This window comes from Natator depressus, chromosome 1 (genome assembly GCF_965152275.1).
Source record: "Natator depressus isolate rNatDep1 chromosome 1, rNatDep2.hap1, whole genome shotgun sequence".
Taxonomy (NCBI): domain Eukaryota; kingdom Metazoa; phylum Chordata; order Testudines; family Cheloniidae; genus Natator; species Natator depressus.
The window spans coordinates 203,091,519-203,112,502 of NC_134234.1; the positions used below are offsets into that span (position 1 = coordinate 203,091,519).

General features: G+C 48.4%; 1 protein-coding gene across 3 annotated transcripts in view; it reads right to left on the reverse strand.

The window, feature by feature from the left end:
- The window catches only part of HGD (homogentisate 1,2-dioxygenase), a 43,031-nt gene that overhangs the window by 8,352 nt on the left and 13,695 nt on the right, over positions 1-20,984 (reverse strand). For all 3 annotated transcript variants that reach the window (XM_074974681.1, XM_074974673.1, XM_074974692.1), the window contains 7 exons: positions 19,534-19,622; positions 15,541-15,646; positions 6,475-6,534; positions 5,526-5,617; positions 4,410-4,444; positions 2,446-2,525; positions 1,864-1,963 (listed from right to left, as the gene is read on the reverse strand). In XM_074974681.1, the coding sequence (XP_074830782.1) occupies positions 1,864-1,963; positions 2,446-2,525; positions 4,410-4,444; positions 5,526-5,617; positions 6,475-6,534; positions 15,541-15,646; positions 19,534-19,622 (562 nt within the window). The remainder of the gene's footprint in view (positions 1-1,863; positions 1,964-2,445; positions 2,526-4,409; positions 4,445-5,525; positions 5,618-6,474; positions 6,535-15,540; positions 15,647-19,533; positions 19,623-20,984) is intronic.

Here is a 20,984-nt window from a genome sequence, read left to right on the forward strand (position 1 = left end):
ACTTAAGTCCATGTTCCCATCATGGGAGTCAGACAACTCTCACAGCTCTGATTACAAAAAGAAAAGGAGTACTTGTGGCACCTTAGAGACTAACCAATTTATTTGAGCATAAGCTTTCGTGAGCTACAGCTCACTTCATCGGATGCAGGTATTTTTTCATGCTTTGTGTGTATAAAAAGATCATCTACACTTTCCACAGTATGCATCCGATGAAGTGAGCTGTAGCTCACGAAAGCTTATGCTCAAAAAAATTGGTTAGTCTCTAAGTTGCCACAAGTACTCCTTTTCTTTTTGCGAATACAGACTAACACGGCTGTTACTCTGAGCTCTGATTACTACACTGTTACCCACCCTCAATAGTCGGGGAGTGTTACCTGGGGGTGGCAAAAGAGGATTAGACAACAGGGACTTTCTATTCTTGGCTCTGTCACTGACTGGTTGTATAACCTTGGGGAAAGATCTCTAGAAAGCCATCAGGCACTAGAAAAGGACAGTGGCACCTTAGAGACTAACCAATTTATTTGAGCATAAGCTTTCGTGAGCTACAGCTCACTTCATCGGATGCATACTGTGGAAAGTGTAGAAGATCTTTTTATACACACAAAGCATGAAAAAATACCTGCATCCGATGAAGTGAGCTGTAGCTCACGAAAGCTTATGCTCGGATAAATTGGTTAGTCTCTAAGGTGCCACAAGTACTCCTTTTCTTTTTGCGAATACAGACTAACACGGCTGTTACTCTGAAACCTGTCATCAGGCACTAGCACATTTCTGGATGTGTGGAAAATAATAATAAAATGAGGCTAATGATACTTATTCACTTTTAGGTGTATTGTAAGAGTTGGTTAATGTCTGTAGAACATTTTCAAGTGTAAAGCACCACATGAGTGCTAAGCATTCTTCTTCTTCTCATGATTATTATTGTTTTTTATTACAAAGAACTTTGACTTCCTTGGATAAACGTGCCAGGCATTACTACCTGCTGCTGAGGTTTAACAGTCAGTACTTTCCTCCAGCTGTCAGTTTTCAAGTGAAAAGTGAAGTTAAACAAGAATAAAATATAAATGATCTCTGGAGGGAAGTGGGGTGGCTGGTAGGGAGAGGATCTCCTATAATTACTACCTCCTGAAAAGAAGGATTGCAGGCAAGTACAGTCATTTTCTTTTCTTCAAAAAGTGAATGTTAGAATAGATTTCTCCCTTCTTGGAGACTCAAGAATTCCAAAAAGTGTCTCTGAAAAAAGCTAACTAATGAAAAAACTTGTTACAAATACATAGGCAAAATAGTATAAATAATCATATGAAACAGGCATTGACTGTAACGACATGAAATCACCGTATCCTGGCTGGAGTGCTACAGCTAAGGGTGCCGAAGAATCACTCTTATAATCTCATTCCACAGGTCCACAGGACTCCAGAGCAAGCAGTGAACAAGGCAAAGGATCTGCAGAGCACACATCACACAGGAGAGGGCATTTTGGTGGGGGGAAAGATCCCTTTCTCTACTCCGGGGGGATCAGGGAATTAATGGCCTTCCAAGTTTTTTGTTGGAAATGGGGGCTACTCTGTGAAATGATAGTGTGCATTTGTCAGGGAGCAACTGAAGAGCATCTCCAGGATTCCTATTGAGCATCTCATACTGAGGCTTCCAATTCATTCTTAGCAGAGAGGTCTCTGAAATTTTACGCCTTCCTATGTCGTAAAAGGGAGTTTGCTACAAGAAGCGGATGGTCCTGGCCTTCTGTATCCCGTGTGAATGGAAAGCCTGAGGAGGAAGGAGGAATGGATTTTGTCTCTCAGTCCCTTGCTCTTGTAGCACTCTGGCCCCACAGAACCCATTGTAAACTTGATGATGAATCTTTACCGATGGGTCCCAGGTCAGGTAGCTCAAAATGCGCGCCATACACCTCCAGGACGTAGCCCCTGGTTTCTCCAAACACTTCCACACTGAAACGCATCCCTTGCTAGGAAGGAAAAAATAAAAGTAGATACCAAGAGCAGCTCAAGATGGTTGTTACATCCCACAAAAGATTCATGCAGAGGTGGCCAACGTGCAGCTTGTGGGTCAAAGGCAGCCAACTGACTTCTACAGGGTGCCCCCCAGGGCTGCCCTCAAGTTGAACATGGTGGCATGGCTTGCTGAGCCTACATATCCCAGCATGCCATGCTCAAACTGGATTCAAGCAGCCCATGCCACACTGTATGCTTTTCTATTAAAGATTAGGGTGGCTGTGACTGGTGCACCGTACACAAATTAGGTCAGCCCAGGGGTTTGTGGCAAGTTCCTAATGCAGCCTCTGCTGAGCAAAGTTTAAGGCCCCCTGGGTTAGTCTCTGGGGTTCGACTGAGGTCGAGCAAAACTCACTGTTTCAACGTCAGCAGCATGCTTTCGGAGGTTCCCTCCAAAAATAAGCCAGCAGGAGGTGGAATCCTGCCTACTCCTCACCTGAATGACACAGATCTCATTGGGCTCCACCAGCAATTTGCCAAACTCGGTGGTGATGAGCAGCTTCCCTTGCTGTGGCACTGTGGGAAGGAAACATAAGCAGCAGACACTGAGGAACCGGAGGGTTTTCCTGTCACCAAAAGTCACGGTTTATAAGTTTCAATCTGCAAATTCATTCTTCTCCCCAGTATGCTACCAGCCTCCTAGGAAGGCTCCTGCTTCTCTTAGCTGCAGATGCTCTCTCTCCTTCCTCACCCCACCATCACCCTCACACTGTGGCCTAGGGAGAAATGTTGTGTGTAAGCAGCAAACAGAAGCAGACCAGTGTTACAGGCGAACAAATCGCTCAGACAGAAAAAAAACACAGAAACACTTTCTTTTGTTGTTCAAAGAAGCAACTGCTGATGAATGATGCCAGACTGACCGCTCTGTATCCACAGAGCAGGCCACAGTAGTGCAACTGTGCTTCTCACTGCTCTCCCGCCAGCGGGATCACCTTGAGAGGTAAGATACAAATTCAGCCTTCTTGAGCCATTCAGTACTTGGTCTCAGGTTAAACTAACAAGAAGTCCAGTTAATGACAGCTGTGATTGATTTGTATATCTACTAAGAACTGGCCTGAGTTCCTCAGATTCGTTTCACCTAAGGGCCAGTGAAGAGCCATTAGATGGGAGCAGTGTTCAGTTACTAGGGCCCAGCTCCTCAAAAATATTTAGGAGCCTAACTCCCACTGAAACCAAAAGAAGCGAGGTGCCTAAACACTTTTGAGGATCGGGGCCTAGCAGCCGAGGATGGATTTAAACTAGAGACCTAGATGCGAAAGGCTCTGTATGCCAATCCCCAGAGCCAGCCAGTCAGTTCCTCTTCCCTTGCACCTACGCCACTAGGAGAATAAATTAATTATTGAGTGGCAGTGAGTCCAAACTTCTGAACTCTGAGAATACAAAGAAAGGGGGAGAGGTTACTATTGCACTATACCTCAGGGCAGTGGTTCGGGGGATTACTCAACACATTCTCTCATGTGAGGAGCCTCTCCCCTTCACCAAAGATGCAAACTGTGTCTCCAAGAGCTACAGGATCCTGCTTTCCATGTGGTTACCCCTTCACTTCTTTGATACACAGCAGAGGCCAAGTATGGTTAACTCTCCACTCGACTAGAGCGGGGGCTAATGGTCTTTAGTTAACCTTTGCATTCGTTCTCTTGAATGTACTGGCCCAGGAGGGCCCACACTGTAACCGGAAGGCCTGTGAAGTCATGCAGTATGCCCTACTCGGGCCCTCTTCCTTTCACCTCACGGTGGGGAGAGAGCAGAGGAACCACAGTTTGGTATTTTGGGGTTTTTGCTGATGAATGAGTTCAGTCACCAAGTCGTTTCTATTCATCAATCAAGAAAGATACAAACAAATATCAGGGTCACATGCATTTATTTTTGGTGAAATAAAGTATTTAAATGTGCATGCATTTCAAGTTCCAATGCAACACTTATTGTTGCAAGTTTGGACACCCCAGCGTGGTGGAACTCAGGAACACAGATCCCCTGTCAAAGACTCACTAGTCTTGGACTGAAGCAAAGCTGTGAGCTGTCTATCAATCCCAGGGTTTATAGTTTCCAGAAAACCTCAAGGGCTTTTATGACATGCCTAATAGGATTCCCACAATAGCATTACAGATGCAGAGCACTAGGAACCGGACACTGACTAGCTAGCCAAGGAATCTGGGTCCTGTTAAAAAAAGAGACTTACAATCCTGGACTGAGAGAAAGAAGCTGAATGTGGTAGGCAACTTAACCGTTACCAAACCACCTAATTTTGGATGGTCCAGGAGTGATGTTTCTCACCGACCACCAGTCCAAACCTTCCCAGCAGGAAGAACGAACCAGGTGCTGGGAGAAACAGAGAGGAGGGCTGATGGCAACAGAGATTAGCAATGATGGGGGGAAATAGAAGTCGCATCAGTAACTCACCAATCAGGAAGTCTCCATCTGAATTGTAAAAGCACCTAAAGAAAAAGGAGCACAGGCACACACATACTACAGGCTGTAATATGAGGGTCTCTGGAGCAGGTAGAGTGTCAGTGATGCCAACAGTGGCAACCTTGGGAGCCCCATTCACAGGGTTGGTGGAGCCTCAGCACATAGAGGCACGCAGGAGGCAGGATGATCTAATGCACAAAGTGCAGGACTAGGAACTCCTGAGGACTAGTCCTGCCTCTGCTAACGTCCTTCTTCTGTGACCTTGGGCAAATCACTTCCCCACTCTGAGCCTCCATTTCCCCATCTGTAAAATGGAGATTATGATGCTGACTCACCTGACAGAATTGTTGTGAGAAACTGTTAACGTCTGTCAGGTGTGATACTAAGTATTATTGACCTCCAAGGGTGAGCTTGGTCTGTGGGATAAGGATCTATGAACCCTGCAGAAAAGCCCCTCCTATCTCTGCAGCCCCAACCCTTCACCATTCCCACCTCCCTGCTGATCAATGTGCATCCCATCTCTTTGCACGATGTTTACCCAAGGGAGTACAATCTGTTAGGGTTTTCTATACCACCCATCACCATAGTATCTAAGTACTTTTGTTGAGTGCACGTGAATTTAGGGGATATCTAGGCATTGCTATTTGCAAAATAGTTGCTATGTGGTCTGTGCTCTCAGAGAGCATTTGCAATGAATTACAGATGCTGTCGGGATGGTTGCACACTAACACTAAGGCTATGTCTACACTACAAACCTTACAGCGGCACAGCCGAGCTGTACCACTACAGCTGTGCCGTTGTAAGGTCTCACGTGTAGCCGCTCTTTGCCGGTGGGAGAGAGCTCTGCCGTCGGCATAGTTAAACCACCCCCAACGAGCAGCGGTAGCTATGTCAGCAGGAGAATGTCTCCCGCCAACATTATGCTGTCCACACCAGCACTTTTGTCGGTGAAACTTATGTTGGTCAGGGGTGTGGTTTTTTCACTCCCTTGACTGACAAAAGTTTTGCCCACACAAATGCTAGTAGAGACAAAGCCTAACACTTGCAAACTAACTTGCAAACTACCAGCCCTGGAAAACCTGGACCTCAAATCTAATAGTCACTGACCTATTAATCATAGAGGTGTTACAGGTGAGGATGTGGATGGCAATCCCATTCCGTGACCTGGGCTCCCCAGCTCCACACAATGTGTGCAAACCCTAGGAGACAAACACACTGAGTTAGAAAGAGCAGCCGGTAGCTGGATGGAGACAAGATCCCTCCATCCCCTTTGATGGGGCTGTGCCCCCTGGCTGGACTCCCTCCTTCCTCGCAGATCCCACCTCTGCTGGCTGGGCTCCCTTTCTCTGCGTGACTGTTGTTTGCCGTTGTTTAAAACGACCCTGATCCTTGGAGACCTCTCAAAGCTGAATATGCAGCAGAGCAGCAGGCCAGTGACTAACAGCACACGAAGCTTCTCTAAAGCCCAGTAAAGGGGGAGTTCCGAAAACCATGGCAGAAGGCACAGACCCAGCTCAATAGTCACTGGTAGGGAGTGGGGAAAACCCTCTCCCTGAGGAGATGAGCTACCCTGGGTGTCTGTGCCTCCTCACAGCATTTGCCAGGGAGCTCGTAAGGGGAATGGGGCTGGGCTCAGCTGGAGTGAATCCTCTGACTATCCCAAGGGAGCAGCGAATCTCTCACTTGGTAGTTCAGGCGTCAGACCCGGCTTGGGAGGGTAGGGAATTCTGGCTTTGAGTGGCCTGGTTGATTTCAGTTAGGGAGCTACGGCTGCAAAAAGCCCTTCCGACTTTTCGGTACCAAAACACTATATGCGAGGCTTGGCTGCTCTTTACCCAGACTCTGTTTATTGCCAGTGTACAGTCTCATAGTAAGAGCAGGACTCCTGGGTTCTATTCCTAGCCCTGCCTTTGACTCACTGTGTGATCTTGGGCAAGTCAGTGGGCCTCTCTGTGCCTCAGTTTCCCCCTCTGTAAACTGCACATTATTGCTATCTGCTCTACTAAACCCTATAAAGAAGGAAAATGGCCTGGGAGGCTCCAGCTGCTTGACTTACGCTCACAAAGTCCAGCTTTTTTTCAGAGGCTCTGGGGATCTCAAAAGGCTTCCATCTCAGCTGGAATCAAGCAAACACAAAGTGAGGAAGGAAATGCCAGCCATTATAATATGAACAATGCTAGCTAAAAAGAACAGAGAGGCCTCCATGCCCTCACCCTGCCCTCTGCTGGGTATTTTCGGGGTTTTCTTCTTCGCAGGAGATTTTAAAAATATTATTTTGCAAACCAGTTTTCTGACCTAGGAGCTGCCAAGCTTGAAATTCCTATTTAAAAACTGTCCTTCTCTGTGTTACTAACACCACCTGACATGCAAAGAATTTCAGATTAACTGACTCGTCACCACTGATGCTGTTTGTGTCATTTTGTGCTCTGCTCAGCTTGCGACCATTCACTTGTTGCACGACCCTGGGCTACTCATGTCTGTTCTCTGTGTCTCAGTTTCCCCACCTGTTAGACGGGGGGCTGCGGGCTCTGATAACTGCTGTTGGTAAAGTTGTGGAGTTGCTCACATAAAAGGTGCTTGAGAAGTATATATTATTTGGAATGGCAGTCAATTTCACTCGCTGTTTCTGAGGCACGAGCCAAGGCTTCTAACACTGCGGAGACACGTTTCAATTAAATAAAACCTCTACAACAACCAAAAAGCTTTGGGCCCCAATTGTGATCTCAGTGACACTGAAGATATAGCTACACTTGAGCTGGGAAGCGTGATTCCCAGCCAGCATAACTGTACATGAGCTAGCTCTGCTCGAGCTAGCACAGTAAAAATAGCAGTGTAGCTGGGGTATCACGGGTGGTGGCTCAGGGTAGCCATCCCACTACATGCCCGCTGAGACCCCTAGGCATGTACTCTAAGTTTACTCCAATGTAAGTGTCTGGGTTTTAATGGAGTTATTCCTGATTACCACTGGTGGATCCGAGGGAAGAGTCAGGCTCTCTGCTGACAGTTCTTTTTAAATCATGTAAATCATTTTGTAACAGTTAAAAAAAAACATAATCTAATTTTTGAGCCTAAATGACTTGTCAGAGTCTCCTTGAAGATTAACCTTAGGAGGAAAAGAAAGTGGCGGTGTGCTGGGCCACGCCAGATGCACCTCTGAGTGAAACAGTGCAGGAGTTCATCACTTATTAATCAGCTGCACACCAGGCTTGGCACTGCTATTGGCAGATAATTGCTCTGTTCTCTGAAGCCATCTGCTTACAAAGAAGTCCTGCAGTTCAAGCCCTGGCATGGGCAGCCAGGTCGGGTCAGCCGGGCAGCTCTTGCTCCTGGCAGAGTCTCCTACTGAACACAGGGTAGTAAGTGTTGTATGTCTTTGTGCTACAGGATATTAATTTTTTTAAAAGGTAATCAAATGGATCAAGAAAGTATAAATGAAAAAGATTTGAGTGAAATAATTATGAATTGCCTTTCTCTTGTACTAAATAAGTCTGATACTTTTTAAGTGGCAGGGGCAGTCTAAAGAGAGTGTGGATAAACTGATATACAGGGGAGAAAGGATGGTCTAGTGTTTAAAACACAGAGCTCAAAGTTAGAAGGTCCAGGTTCACAGGCTGCCTGTCTGACCTTAAGCAACTCACTACCTAGCTCTGTGCCTTTGTTCCCCCATCCGTGAAATGGGAATGATGATTATCTGCTTTACAGAAGGGGTAGGGCTTATCTCATTAATACTTTGAGATCCAGTGACAGAAGGGGTTGGATAAGAGCAAAGGGTCATTTATTATTAATAATAGTCATAATAACAATAGATACGATACACAAGCAAGGCAGAGTGAGCTAACAGACCAAACTGGCAAGGGATCAACACAGGATGCAACAGCTGAGTGAGGGTGGGAGCTATGAGTGACACAATAGCCCAGGCCACTGGATACAATGCTCTTCCTTGGGAGCATCTGGATGAACCTTCTGCATGTTTGTTGCCATGCAGCAACGTCCCAAGGGGCTCTCCACACAAAGAGACTTTGGCTGCTCAAAAAAGGGGGCCTCTGGGGGAGGAGATATTTAGGTGTCAGAGAGGGAGAGATTTCTGAAGGAGCTACCAGTTAGGTCAGGGTGTTAAACATATGGTCTGCAGACCAGATGTGGCCCTCGTGATGTATTCCTATGACCAGCATGAAACAATTAGGTTATGGACACTCTAAGCTTTCATTTTTTAAAATATAGAAGTGGCTAGGCCTCATTGCTTCAGCGATAACCTCCTAAATGGGAACCTAGTGTAAATGCAAAGTGATGACATGTCTGCCTGAGTCTGCAGACAGCCTGGAGCAATGACTCAGAGGTGTGAACTTCCCTGTCCCGTATTCATCTCATTGGGAGTGACAATTCTAAAGGGCAATGATGATACTTCAGTGGCAACAGTGACAACTTCAAGTGTCCACTGCTGATCAGTTTAAGCTCTTGATGACTGGGAACTGACAGTCACTGCAGGCAAGGGAATGCAGATGGAAGAACAGAGAAGAGACACAAAACAGAGGAGAGGGGGAGAAAGAGAGATGGGAAAGGAAAAGAACAAAGGGCAGAAATATAGGTGGCTTAAAGGAGAGCAGATTTTCTCACTGAGTGATACTGAATGCGACAAGTTACTGAGTAAATAATAATGTTTAGCTCCCACCTAAAGGCTGTATTCTCCCCTTGATATCGGTGCAAACCTCCACTGAAATTAGTGGGAGGTCCACCGTGGAACGAGGGGAGTAGAACATCCTGAAATTATAACCCAGCCTATGGACCATAATGAAACACAGAATTCAGCTCCCTCCTCCAAAGGGAGTTTGACACCCCGTGCTAGATGTTAGGCTACCGCCTGGCTTTGAGTTGTATTCAAACAACTGGGTGATTCTTTGTTATGTCTGGGTTTTACTGTGTTGGGTCCTGATCCAAAGCTCATGAAAGTCAAGGGAAAACCTTCCATTGACTTCAATGGACTTTGGATCAGGTCCTTAGATGACTCACTGTGGGCTCCTTATAAATGGATAAATATATAAATAAAAGATTCCACAGAAAACTGAAGTATACTGTGCAAGCCCTGGGGCCAAACCTAAGATCAATTGTACTGGTAGGCTGTGAGCACCCAGACAAACAACACCCTGGCCTTGTGGTGTCTATGACCAATAGATTCTGGCAACTAACTCACTGATCATGACTATATTCCCAGCTCAGATATCGGAGCCTGAGAAAGCAAAGGAATGGTGGCACCTATTGGTCTCTGACTCCCAGTACCCAAAGGCCCTTGGTACAGTTCGCTGGAGTGCTTCCAGAGGTGCTTAGGTACTAAAGTGATGGGTAAGAACATAAGAACAGCCATACTGGGTCAGACCAAAGGTCCATCCAGCCCAGTATCCTGTCTACTGACTGTGGCCAATGCCAGGTGCCCCAGAGGGAGTGAACCTAACAGGTAATGATCTAGTGATCTCTCTCCTGCCATCCATCTCCACGCTCTGACAAACAGAGGCTAGGGGCACCATTCCTTACCCATCCTGGCTAACAGCCATTAATGGACTTAACCTCCATGAATTTATCCACTTCTCTTTTAAACCCTGTTATAGTCCTAGCCTTCACAACCTCCTCAGGCAAGGAGTTCCACAGGTTGACTGTACGCTGTGTGAAGAAGAACTTCCTTTTATTTGTTTAAAACCTGCTGCCCATTCATTTCATTTGGTGCCCCCTAGTTCTTATATTATGGGAACAAGTAAATAACTTTTCCTTATTCACTTTCTCCACACCACTCTGATTTTATATACTTCTATCACAGGGGTGTGCAAACTATGGTTCGCAGGTCGGATCCGGCCCCTCTGGGCTTTGGATCCGGCCCGCAGAATTGCCCCACCTGGTGCCGCAGGCCCCGCGCTGCTCTCAGAAGTGGCCGGCACCCCGTCCCTGGGGCCCCGGGATGGGCGGGGGCAGAGGGCTCCAGGCGTTGCCCTTGCCTCCAGGCACCGCCTCCCACAGCTCCTATTGGCTGGGAATGGGGAACCACGGCCAATGGGAACTTCGGGGAAGGTACCTGGAGGCATGGCAAGGGCAGCGCACGGAGCCCTGTGCCACCCCCGTCCCCCAGGGGCCACGCAGGGACGTGGTGCCGGCCGCTTCCCAGACTGGCGCGGCGTGGGGCCAGAGCAGGCATGCAGGGAGCCTGTCCTGGCCCCAATGTGCGCCGCTGCCACCCCAGAGCACCCTACTTTAGGTAAGGGCACCGGGCGGGAGCCTGCACCCTGAACCCCTCCTGCACCCCACCTCCCAACTCCCTGCCCTAAGCCCCCTGCCTGCACCTTGCACCCCTCCTGCATCCCAACTCCCTGCCCTGAGCCCCCTGCTGCATCCTGCACCCCCATGCATCTGAACCCGCTGCCCTGAGCCCCCTGCCGCACCCCACGCCCCTCCTGCACCCCAACTCCCTGCCCTGAGCCCCGTCATACCCCGCACCCCTCCTGCCCCCCAACATCCTGCCCTGGGCTCCCTCCCTCAGTCCGCACCCCTTCTGAACCCCTGCCGAGCCCCCTCCTGCACTCCGCACCCCTCCTACACCCCAACTGCCTTCCCTGAGCCCTCTCATGCACCCCACACCCCTCCTCTGCCCCAATCCCTTGCCCTGAGCCTGTTCCTGCACACCATACCCTCTCCCACACCCCACACTCCCTCCCGCACACCAACTCCCTGCCCCAGCCTTGCAAACAATTTCCCCACCAAGATATGGCCCTCGGCCCAAAAAGTTTGCCCACCCCTGCTCTATCATATCCCCCCTTAGTCTCCTCTTTTCCAAGCTGAAAAGTCCTAGCCTCTTTAATCTCTCCTCATATGGGACCCGTTCCTAACCCCTAATCATTTTGGTTGCCCTTTTCTGAACCTTTTCTAATGCCAGTATATCTTTTTTGAGATGAGGGGACCACATCTGTACGCAGTATTCAAGATGTGGGCGTACCATGGATTTATATAAGGGCAATAAGATATTCTCTGTCTTATTCTCTATCCCTTTTTAAATGATTCCTAACATCCCGTTTGCTTTTTTGACTGCAGCTGCACACTGCTTGGACGTCTTCAGAGAACTATCAACGATGACTCCAAGATCTTTCTCCCAATTAGTTGTAGCTAAATTAGCCCCCATCATATTGTATGTATAGTTGGGGTTATTTTTTCCAATGTGCATTACTTTACATTTATCCACATGAAATTTCATTTGCCATTTGGTTGCCCAGTCACTTAGTTTTGTGAGATTTTTTTGAAGTTCTTCACAGTCTGCTTTGATATTAACTATCTTGAGCAGTTTAGTATCATCTGCAAACTTTGCCACCTCTCTGTTTACCCCTTTCTTCAGATCATTTATGAATAAGTGGAATAGGATTGGTCCTAGGACTGACCCTTGGGGAACACCACTAGTTACCCCTCTCCATTCTGAAAATTTACCATTTATTCCTACCCTTTGTTACCTGTCTTTTAACCGGTTCTCAATCCATGAAAAGATTTTCCCTCTTATCCCATGACAACTTAATTTACGTAAGAGCCTTTGGTGAGGGACCTTTTCAAAGGCTTTCTGGAAATCTAAGTACACTATGTCCACTGGATCCCCCTTGTCCCACATGTCTGTTGACCCCCTCAAAGAACTCTAATAGATTAGTAAGACATGATCTCCCTTTACAGAAACCATGTTGACTTTTGCGCAACAATTTATGTTCTTCTAGGTGTCTGACCATTTTATTCTTTACTATTGTTTGAACCAATTTGCCCGGTACTGATATTAGACTTACCGGTCTGTAATTGCCAGGATCACCTCTAGAGCCCTTCTTAAATATTGGCGTTACATTAGTTATCTTCCAGTCATTGAGTACAGAAGCTGATTTAAAGGACAGGTTACAAACCACAGTTAATAGTTCCGCAATTTCACATTGAGTTCTTTCAGAACTCTTGGGTGAATGCGATCTGGTCCCGGTGACTTGTTACTGTTAAGTTTCTCAATTAATTCCAAAACCTCCTCTAGCGACACTTCAATCTGTGACAATTCCTCAGATTTGTCACTTACAAAAGACGGCTCAGGTTTGGGAATTTCCCTAACATCCTCAGCCGTGAAGGCTGAAGCAAAGAATTCATTTAGTTTCTATCGTCTTTAAGTGCTCCTTTTGCATCTCGATCGTCCAGGGGGCCCACTGGTTGTTTAGCAAGCTTCCTGCTTCTGATGTTCTTAAAAAACATTTTGTTATTACCTTTTGAGTTTTTGGCTAGCTGTTCTTCAAACTCCTTTTTGGCTTTTCTTATTACATTTTTACATTTCATTTGGCAGTGTTTATGCTCCTTTCTATTGACCTCACTAGGATTTGACTTCCACTTTTTAAAAGATGCCTATTTATCTCTCACTGCTTCTTTTACATGGTTGTTAAGCCACGGTGGCTCTTGTTTAGTTCTTTTACTGTGTTTATTAATTTGGGGTATACATTTAAGTTGAGCCTCTATTATGGTGTTTTTGAAAAGTGTCCATGCAGCTTGCAGGGATTTCACTCGAGTCACTGTACCTTTTAATTTCTGTTTAATTTCACTATGGGTGCTATAGAAAACACCATAGTGATAGCAAGACATTCTCCTTGTCAGAGAAACTGAATCTCCTCTCATTCTCCTATGATGTCGTTGAAAAATGGTTCCTCCCTCTGAGCTCTAGGAAATTATCCTCCTAGATTTGATTATGGTGGCTTTAAGGGGATGGCAGTTTTGTCACTCTTCCTTCAGGGAACCGATGTAATGTAAATAAATAGCTCCAGATACTTCTGGGATGGGTACCATAGAGATACCTATAATAATAAATAATCATCAACTTAAGTTCTGTTTGTGAAAGGGGATCAGGGATGGATGAGGCTATAATAGAAACCATCAAAACATCAGCTAGGAAGGAGTGTCAGACAAAGACATACGAATATGATCCTGTCACAGTGACTGGAAAACATATTTCAGCACAACTGGGAGAATATTGAGATAAATAATGGGGCCACCGGATGGCTGGAAATTAGCTAATGATGATGCATCAAGGATAAAACCTGAGAGAAGCTAGAGCCAATAAATACAAGAACACAGAGAGGGAAGGATGGCATGAGGAACGAGGCAGATTAGCAAAACTAAATGATGTGTGGCTGATGGGGAGAGGAAATCATGATTAAAGATGATGGCAAGGCCATAAAAGAGGAGGACAAATGCAATCCCTCTGCATGACTCTCTAGAACAAAACCTGATTTCCAAGGAGGGCTGAGGAGAAACACACGGAAAGGGAGTAGCATCTCCAAAAACAAGCGGAGGGAATGCTTGTGGGGACTATCTGCTCCTCTGCCTGCTGGGTGGGAGTCAGACGACCTTTTGACTGGGAAAACTGAGAAGCAGTACTGGGTTTACAATGGCACCAGCAGCACCATGGGACCAGACCCACGCTCAAAAGGGGCCCCGGCCTGGCCCACTCCACTTGCACTGCGCCCTGAGCTGCTGGCTCCTCTCCACCCCCTGGCCCTTCCCCCACACACTGCTAGCTCTTCTCACTGGCCTCTGGCTGAGGGCTCCTCTCCACCCCCATCACTGGCCAGCTGCTGACGGCCTGAAGAGCCCTCAGTCTCTGCTGCTCCGGGTCAGTGACCATCCCCTTTGGGCTCCCCAGGGGTGGGGCCCGCCTCTCTCTACTGCTCTGCAGAAGTGGTGGGCTGGGGAAGTCGGTGGCTGCCCTCCCCCACCCGCTCCTGCAATCAGGCAGGCAGGGCTGGGTGGGGCCCCAGGAGATGGAGCCACTCCTGAGCTTCAGCTGTCCTGCTCCCTAGCACTGTGCTGGGAGGGGGGATCCCTGCTCTGCACTGGGGAGTGGGTCTCTGGGGGGGCCTGTGGGGAGTAGGGCTGCCAACCCTCCAGGATTGGCCTGGAGTCTCCAGGAATTAAAGATTATGTCATGTGATTAAATCTCCAGGATCACATCCAACCAAAATTGGCAACCCTACTGGGGAGTGCGGGGCTGTGATGGGCAAGGGCGCTGGGCAGTGGGGTAGGTGTGTATGTTTTGGGTGCTAGGCAATGGGGGGGTCTGTTGGGTGGGCGCTGGGTGATGGGGGAAGTCTGTGTGTGTTGGGGTGCTAGGAAGTGGGGGTTCTGTGTGGGGTGCTGGGCAGTTGTGGTGGGGGAGTCAGTGGGGGGGCACTGGGCATAATAGGTCTGGGGGATGCTGGGCATAGAGAATCGGGGGGACTGTGTGGCGCAGCATGGGCCTATCCTCGAGGGAAAGGGGCACGCTGGCAGCACAGGGCCTGGTGGGCCAGTGTGCATCTGGCAACTGCTGGTTTGTAAACAGTGCTCTTGGACGGGGCTGGGCAGAGCGGGGCTGCCCCTGCCATGCCATGCCCCACTGCCTCTGGCTGGCCCTTCACTCCGGGGACTGACCTCCCCGTGCCATGCTCCATTGGCCCCATGGGGGCCCACAAATATGTTTGGCGCCGGACCCGCAAAAGGTTAATCCGGCCCTGCTGAGAAGGTGCAGCAGCAGAGGTGGCAAGCATGGGACTGTGGCTTGGGGAAAGCCTGGAGAGAGCACTGCCCAAATTCGGTGATTCCAAGGGCTGTGCTAATTACCAGCCAAGAGACCAAGGGTAGCGCCCAATTTGCTAACATGTATGTGAAGAAGCACGCTCTAGTGGTTGAAGCACAGGGCTGGGAGTCAGGATTCTTGGGCCCTAGTCACAGGGATTCACTGTGTGACTGACTGGTCAAGTCACTTAACTGCTTGGTGCCTTAGCTTCCCTATCTATAAAATGGGGATACGAATATTTACTCTTCTGCCTGGGGTGTTGGGAGGATTGAGTACTGTTTGTAGAGCGCATGGAGATCTTTGGATGGAAGAGACTAAGGAAGAGCAGCTATCTGTTGTTATTAGTATTGTCAGAACCAAAATGTGTCTTTGGGATTTTAATAAGACACATTTGTCTTTATTTCAGTGCTGGATTCATGCTAAGAAACATTTTAAAAGTGCAGTTCCCATTGTGCCTTAGGCATGGTGGGGCTGCAATGAACACAGTCATAGAGTTTCCATATACTGATGTTCCCTCTCTTCAGATCTGGTTACCTGGTTGGGGTCAGCTTCCGCTTCATCCCAGTTGTGTGTCAGGTGGCCCTGATCCATGGGTTGAAAGGGCTTGTGACAGACAGAGGGTAGAATTCTATATAGCCAGCTACAGAGAGAGAAAACACCAGTGAGACCAAGCCCAGACGCTCCAAATAGCTGTTTCTGTGCTCTTGACAAGCACCTATGAAATTTTCAATGAGATCAAGTGGACCTGTAGTGTGTTAATTCTCCAATCAATCCTCACAGTTATATAGATCCCAAAGTACTTTATGGGCCATAATTACACACAGACATATGAATATGGATAACCTCTCTCATGGAAATGCAGCCACATCTGGGGTTGAACTCAGCAGCTGTTTAACAGCACACAGCAACACTACACAATAGTGGAGAGCAGGCATTAAAGAACATAGTATCTAACCAAAGGTGTCTCTTCACTGCCCAGTGAACGGGGATGACTAGCACCAGGGTTAGCCTAGCCTGGATGTGAGAAGCCACCCTGCAAAGCCCTATCCCTGTTACTGTGTTCTCACTGTTTCTCCTCTTGCTTGTGTGTGTCTGGGGGCATAGCCCACGGTTCTGTGTACTGAGATGCTCTGGAATTGTTTCCTAGTCCATTCTATCAATTGCAGGAAATCTTGTCTATGCCTCCTGGGGAACTGTGGGAGGTACTGGAGGACTATTAACACTTGAGTAATTTAGCCTGGGTCCTGGGTTGTAGCCAGAGTGAAAGCAAAGCATGGGTTCTAATCCTCCCCCACCCACTCCAGTGGGGTCAGCTAGCCTGGTCTTACAGTACCTATAAACCCAGGTCAGAGAGTTTCTGTGGGGATGGGAGGGAGGTTGGCCTACAACCCAGGTAAGAGCCCGTGTTGACTGTGCAGTGAAGACATATCCTAAAACTACAGGGGAGTTATAGGCAGGCGGAAGATAATTCCTAGAGTCTGCATTTGGCCATGTTACTGGAAGTAACATCGTACTCCTGAAAATAGTGCCACGGGATGGTTAGTGAGCACAGGTAGTCAGGGCCTAGGTTTCTTGAAAGATGACACCACCTAGTACCACACTGGGTTACCTATCACTAAAGCTGTGATTTAGTCACGGAGGTCATGGATTCCGTGACCTCCGTGACTTCAGACAGCCTTGGCTGGGAGCTGCAGGGTCCCCTGCCGCCACAGGTTGCAGGCAGACCACCTGCAGCTCCCGGCTACAGCGGGCAGTAGAAGGGACCCCCACCACGAACTGTTCCTGCAGGTGGCAGGGGGGACTCCCACTGCTCCTGGCTGCCACTGGCAGCAGGGTGACCTCCACAGCTCCCCCTGTCACGGGAGGCAGGGGGGACCCCAATAGTTCCCGCCACCGCAGGCGACAGGGGGGACCCGCACAGCTCTCTGCCTCTGCAGGCGACAGGGGGGACCGGCAGGGCTCCCAGCTGCTGTGGGCGGCAGGGGGGAACCATTGCTGCTCCATGCCGCCCCGGGGGCCCCTGCGGCTCTCTGCCTCCATGGGCAGCAGAAGGGACCCCCGGAGCTCCCGGTCTCTGTGGCGGCAGGGGGAACCCCTGGAGTTTGGAACCCCCAGAGGAGGGGGACCCTGGAGCTCCCAACCCACCCACAGCTGTCCAGGCTCCTCATTTTATCATGGATGTTTTTAGTAAAAGCCAGGGACAGGTCACGGCTTCCGTGAATTTTTCATTATTGCCCAGGACTTTTACTAAAAATATCCGTGACAAAATCTTAGCCATACCTAATCACTTACTCTTTCATCAACAGCAGTTCCCAAATCCATGTGGGTTTTCTCCAGAGATCTCTATCCAAGCACTAGCCAGACATGTCCCTGCCTAGTTTATGAAACCTAATGAGATCCCAGCCCAAAGCTGCAGGCTTTGCTGAACAGGATGTAACTGATTTACTTTCCCCAGAGCCTTTGTCTTGTAGCAGAATCAACTTGTGCTCCAGAAACTGTTTGGGTCACTGGCCTCGGACAATGCATCATTTGCCACCGTGTGGAGCAGAAACAGCAACACCTCATATGGAAAGCAGCACATCTGTAACCCACACACTTCCTGGGTATGGTGTTCTGTCCCAGTTAGTGGCATTGAGACCACTTGGAGAGAGAGTTAAATGAGCCTGCTCTACAGCCGTAGCTAACAGCCAGTTGGCTTTTAGCTCATGCGGTAGAGGCTCATGCACTGAGCTCCAGAGGTCCCAGGTTCAATGACGACCGGGGTCTGTTGATGTTAGACATCCAAAGCAGGGCAGGTGCAACATGCTCTGCGATCCAGCCTGTTCAGCTCAGCCCAGCATTCCCTGAAGAAGATATTTAACTAGTGCTGCCACTTCCCCTTTAGAAACACAGTCTTGGCTGGGTAGCGATGAAAGGGTTAACACACACACCTGCTCCCCTGAGGTAACCGGGCTTTAGAGGGTAAATGCAGCATGGGAATTTCAGTGCAAACCCATTTAACCAAACTCCAGGAAACCAAAGTGTGATATTCTCTCTCCTGAGATTGTTTTGCCTTCTAATGTCTCTCTTCAAGCACAGCCCCTTTCAAGCTGGCCATCCTGAAAAACCACCTGGCCTGCTCTGTACTGCACTACGGGGTCAGGAGCTCAGAGCACGCCCATTCAGCTAGAGAGGGGCTCAAGAGCCACATCTGAGTTTGCATTTTGAACACTTCAGAGGGAGTCAGGCCTGGGCTTTGAGTTCCAGCCTAGCCCCGCTTTCTGCCACCGGCCTCCCTTCCTATGAAGCCCTGATATAACCCAAGGCCCTGAACCTTTGGATAAATGGATCTGCACTCTACTTCCTTTCTGTCCGCTATGCCAGTTCCTGAGCCTCCCTTCCTCTCTACACCTGGTGCCTGAGCTAGCATGCACACAGAAAATGGGCTAAGCCAGGAGATGGGCTTTGAACCAGGCAGGTGGCCAGAGATATTCAGGAAGGCAACAAACAGGGATGCCACAGCCTCTCTCCCTTGTTAAGGTTGCTCACTGCAGTTTTGAGCTCTTCCTTGGGAGATGGAAAATTTCCATCAAGGACATTTACATGCAGAAACAATGAGTCATCCCCTTTTCCATGTACCCTGAGAGATGGCACCAGCCTTGAGAGCAGAGCACTGCTAGGCAGCTCAGATGATGCATCTGCCTTTCATTTGATTGAACAATGGAGGCGACAGAAAGCCTCTGTTGGAGCAGTGACATGATAAACCAATCTCTTGCAATCAGACAATGGCCTGAACTTCAGGACTTTTTCTTCAAAGCAGCAACTCACTGTTTCCAGCATCTGATGAGAATTCTTTGTGGTAAATTGCATGCTGGTGCCAGATGCCAGTTTGACAGCCCACAGACTGACGCCTCTACTTATCCACAGATCAAATACAGCCTGGTGGCGGCAGTGGGAGCTTCCCCCACACCAGCCACTGCCAGTAAGCCTCAACCCTGACCCACAGGGATGTTCTCTAAGATGAGAGGAAAGTTCAAGTCCCATAGCCCATCTTCTGACACTGCCAACAAGGAGCCATTCTGAGGGTGTGTTTTTCTGATAGCCACTAACAACTGGACTGAGACCCTCACCTCATATCCCAGAGCTCTCAGATCCTCCTCTCAGAGAAACTATCCCTCCCTCTTCACCCACAGATCCCATTCCATGAGACCTTCCTCTTCCTCACCAGCTCACCCTCATCAGCCTCCCCTGAGACCTTTTGTCCCTTTCTCCAGATCCTACTGAAACCTTCCCTCTTCCCTTCACTATTTGATCTGCACCCCACCCCACTCTCAGCATGGCCTTCCCATCCCCCACAAACGATCCACCTCCTACTTCACTCCACTGAGATTTTTCCTCTTCCTTCCAAACAGTTCCCCCCTCCCAGCATGCAGTGGAGTTGTTTACAAGCTCAGGAAACACTGAGTATGTACAGTCAGATCTCACCACCAGCCTTGCTGCCTGCATGCAGCAATACATCATGGCTGTCCCAGGGCAGTATCATGGTACCTTCTCTTATTGGTGGACCTGGGGCAGGTGAAGGCAGAGCCCGAGAGCTGTTCTGCATACAGACCGTATGGGCAGACCTGAGGGTTATTCTAAACCAAAAGAGAAAATGATGGAAACAGGTTAAAGACGACTGTACAAGTATTAGCATTAGTCTCATCAGCACAAAGAAAATTCCCAATTCCTCTAGGTGGTCTGGAGCCTGGTCCACTCACTCAGAATGGTACAGACTTTGTCAATGGCCTCACCCTCTGCTCACTGATAACAGGATTAACCAGTGAGGATATTTGCATGGTGCCTCCATCTCTCATGAAGTTAGAGATACAATGGGTATCAGCCAGCCTCTGAGATCAATTTCCCTATACACTGGAGCTTACACAGAGCTCTAAGGAATCAAGAGAAGTGGCTAGAGTATACACCAAGTTCTAGAGCAACCACTAAGGAGCAACACTTATGGAGGCTGTCGAAGGAAAGGGGAATTATCAATAAAGCAACCAAAACACCAATCAGGTTATCAAGCACATTGTTTTATCATCAAGATGTTTGGAGGGGCTGATCAGGATCCCAGAACTGGGATTTCCTGTCCCATGCTTTATATTTACCTGGCTCTTGGTAAGAAAGCTGCACTGTCTGCAGAGTGCTGGTAAAGGCCCCTGGCCCATAGCCCTACGGAAGCTGCAGCAAATGTAGGTAAGTGTACAATCACTGCACAGTGAATGAATATTTCCCTCCATCACTGCCCTGATTCCCCTAACTATACTACCCCTCAACTAGGGAAAGGATCCATACAGTGGACATTAAAAATGGGACAGTGCCTCCAGATGCTAATGGGCTTAGCTCCCCCTGGTGGCTCCAGATGCTAATGGGGTTAGCTCCCCCTGGTGGCTTTTGTGGAATTTTTTGAATTTGTGCAGGGTTTCAGAACAATCAGCTCAGTGATTCAGCAGGGTGCAAACTCCCCCACTTCGCTCTGCCTTTCCCTTGGTTCTGGCTGCTGTAGAGTGAAACAATTCCTATGAGTATATAGGTGAAATATTTGTTCTTCAAGGAAAGGGGCTAAAGGTTTTCATCTAATTAGACTGACATCTCTTTGTTGTGAACTTAGTGTGAAACAAAGGCGCCCAGATAAATGCCCTAGTGGAACAGACAAATAGTCCATCTCATTTGGTATCTCCAGCTACCTGCTGTACCAGATCAGACCTATAGTCCACCTGCAGTTAGCCTGGTATCCTGCCACCCTGCTGTACCAAAACAGACCTGTGGTCCATGCAGTCTCCCATTCTCCCCTAACAGCATCCAGTGTCAGGTATGTGAGAGTAAAATGTAAAACCTTCATAATGCACCTAGTTCTTCAATCCTTAAACCTCACCTTGTGAGTATGGTAGGCTCTGAAGCGGGGGGATCAATAGCCCCCGTAGTATTTATCTTAGCTTGCATCACTACAGATGCCTGCC